Source organism: Sinocyclocheilus grahami, unplaced genomic scaffold (assembly GCF_001515645.1).
Source record: "Sinocyclocheilus grahami isolate Dianchi unplaced genomic scaffold, SAMN03320097.WGS_v1.1 scaffold5392.1, whole genome shotgun sequence".
Classification (NCBI taxonomy): domain Eukaryota; kingdom Metazoa; phylum Chordata; class Actinopteri; order Cypriniformes; family Cyprinidae; genus Sinocyclocheilus; species Sinocyclocheilus grahami.
In genome coordinates this window covers 4,235-6,256 of record NW_015510091.1, presented here as the reverse complement: position 1 = coordinate 6,256, position 2,022 = coordinate 4,235, and the positions used below count along the sequence as shown (strand labels likewise).

Here is a 2,022-nt window from a genome sequence, read left to right as displayed (position 1 = left end):
ACGGCCCCAAACAGCCTGAACAGGGAAGCCTTCCTTTTGGAGCAATGGCACTAAGGCACGTACCGTCTGCCCGGTTCCAAATACACCCACGCCCGGCAACATTATTCTAACTTACAAGCAACTCTGTGTCTCATTCCACACTGCTAATGTAATCTCTTTTGACACAGATGCTTGGCCTGTGAAAAGAGAGAGAAACATCAAAGTTCACTGACGCTGACACTTGCACATGTATGGAAAATAATCTCTAGACACAGCGCATGCAGTTGCAAGCATGTCGACACCAAGCTCCAAGTTAAAATTAACCTCAGGACCACTTCAGGCTATCACGATCAATACACAATAGAGATAAAGCACTGTATGACCCCACTGTTATCAGTGGCTCGAGTGACAGCTGTCAGATACAAGCCTGGGCGTTGCTGACCTACCAACTGGCTTGCAATTTAATTTACATCCCAAAGGCTGTGCACCTGCCTAGCAAAGGCAAATGATAAGCATGTTTGTATTTCCTCTGTGTACTAAACACAAGGTAGTTCCTAGTAGGGCTAGTCTTGATTTGCAAACATATATTTCTAGTAGTAAATACATAGAGAAAAGGGTAGGACCATCACGAACATTCCTAAAGAACTGATAAGGAAGGATGAACTTGACGAATTGTTGTTTTTAATAAAGAAACGTAAACTATATCAATTTTGTGACCCATCCTAGAGACACACTAAATTAGCATCATCACTTCCTCGCGCTAACCCGCGGATGTAGGGCGGATAGGGTAACCCTTGGTTTAAAAGTTTAGCTTTTAAAGAATTTCTTGTTTTATTTTACTTAAAAACAATATAAATCATCAAACTTGACACTTTCAAAGTAAACATGCCTCGTAGCAGATGTATGTCGTTGTAGCTTAGCAGAAACCGGTCCATTTCAACCGCACAAAGTCACAAATACACATTCGAGCTCGTGTCAAATCAGTGACTTCTGGCTCGGTTATTAGTTCATTTTTCAACGGCTCTGTTAGTTTCATATGGGCTGTTACTTACCTCAAAACAAAGCCCTGGGATACGATGGCGCCGCTGTGGAGAATGATGATGGCCAGAGGATGGTGGACACCTCCCTCCCTTTCTGCTCCACTTTAGTCAGGGCTCTGCTCTCATGTCATCTCAACAGCAGGAGGAAAAACAGGACAAACCCGTCACGCCTCCCACCCCCTCGACGAATGGGGCATTCTTCGGCCGTCTTGAAATCACGGTACGTTGTTTCATGTGTATTGTGTAACCTCACAGTACTACTGCTGCTGCTGTGCTCACTTTTCATTGCTGTGTGTGATGATGTCTAAAGCGAGACGTTTGATTATGTGCGCCTGCGCGAACCGTCGGTTTATCTGCCACGCCCATATCATTGAACTGAAACAGTTTGGCACATTCCATTAATTCAGTCTTGGTAAATAGGTAATCATATTCCTTAAAATTGTGACTCCCAGGAAAAAAAAACCACATTATTTGTACCCTTTGTAAAAAATTATAAAATTACATAAATCAGAATTTAAACCGTATTTAGACTTTCTAATATTTTGGTAATATGGCTGCAAAAACAAAACAAACAGAAAATAAATAGAAAGATAAAGGCTATTCCAAAGCTTCGGTCCCGCAGTAGCGAAGGTGCAATCACCACGATTTCTAAATTGAACTCTAGGGACTATGAGTAGGCCAAGGTCACAAGATCTCAAGGTTCTAGACGGGGTATACGAAAGCAGCAAATCGGTTAAGTATTGAGGAGCCAGGTTATTGAGGGCTTTGTAAACAAATAATAAGATGTTTAAATGAATCCTATACTTAACAGGGAGCCAGTGTAGGGACTTTAAAATAGGAGTAATATGGTCATATTTTCACTTCCCTTCAAGCAGTCTAGCGGCTGCATTCTGAACTAACTGAAGACGAGAAAATTGAAGACTGAGAAATACCAAAATACAAAGAGTTACAATAATCAAGCCGAGATGTTATAAAGGCATGGATAGCTGTTTCAAGATTTTTT

The 2,022-nt window shown here is 41.4% G+C and overlaps 1 protein-coding gene across 1 annotated transcript in view; it reads right to left on the bottom strand.

Annotated features, from left to right (window-relative positions):
• The window catches only part of LOC107577200 (glucose-fructose oxidoreductase domain-containing protein 2-like), a gene marked incomplete at its 3' end in the record, with an annotated part of 5,779 nt that extends 4,464 nt beyond the window's left edge, over positions 1-1,315 (bottom strand). Inside the window, exons 1-2 of the mRNA XM_016263300.1 lie at positions 1,032-1,315; positions 3-176 (exon numbers count right to left, since the gene is read on the bottom strand). Of these exons, the coding sequence (XP_016118786.1) occupies positions 3-102 (100 nt within the window). The remainder of the gene's footprint in view (positions 1-2; positions 177-1,031) is intronic.
• Between the last annotated feature and the right edge of the window lie 707 nt (positions 1,316-2,022).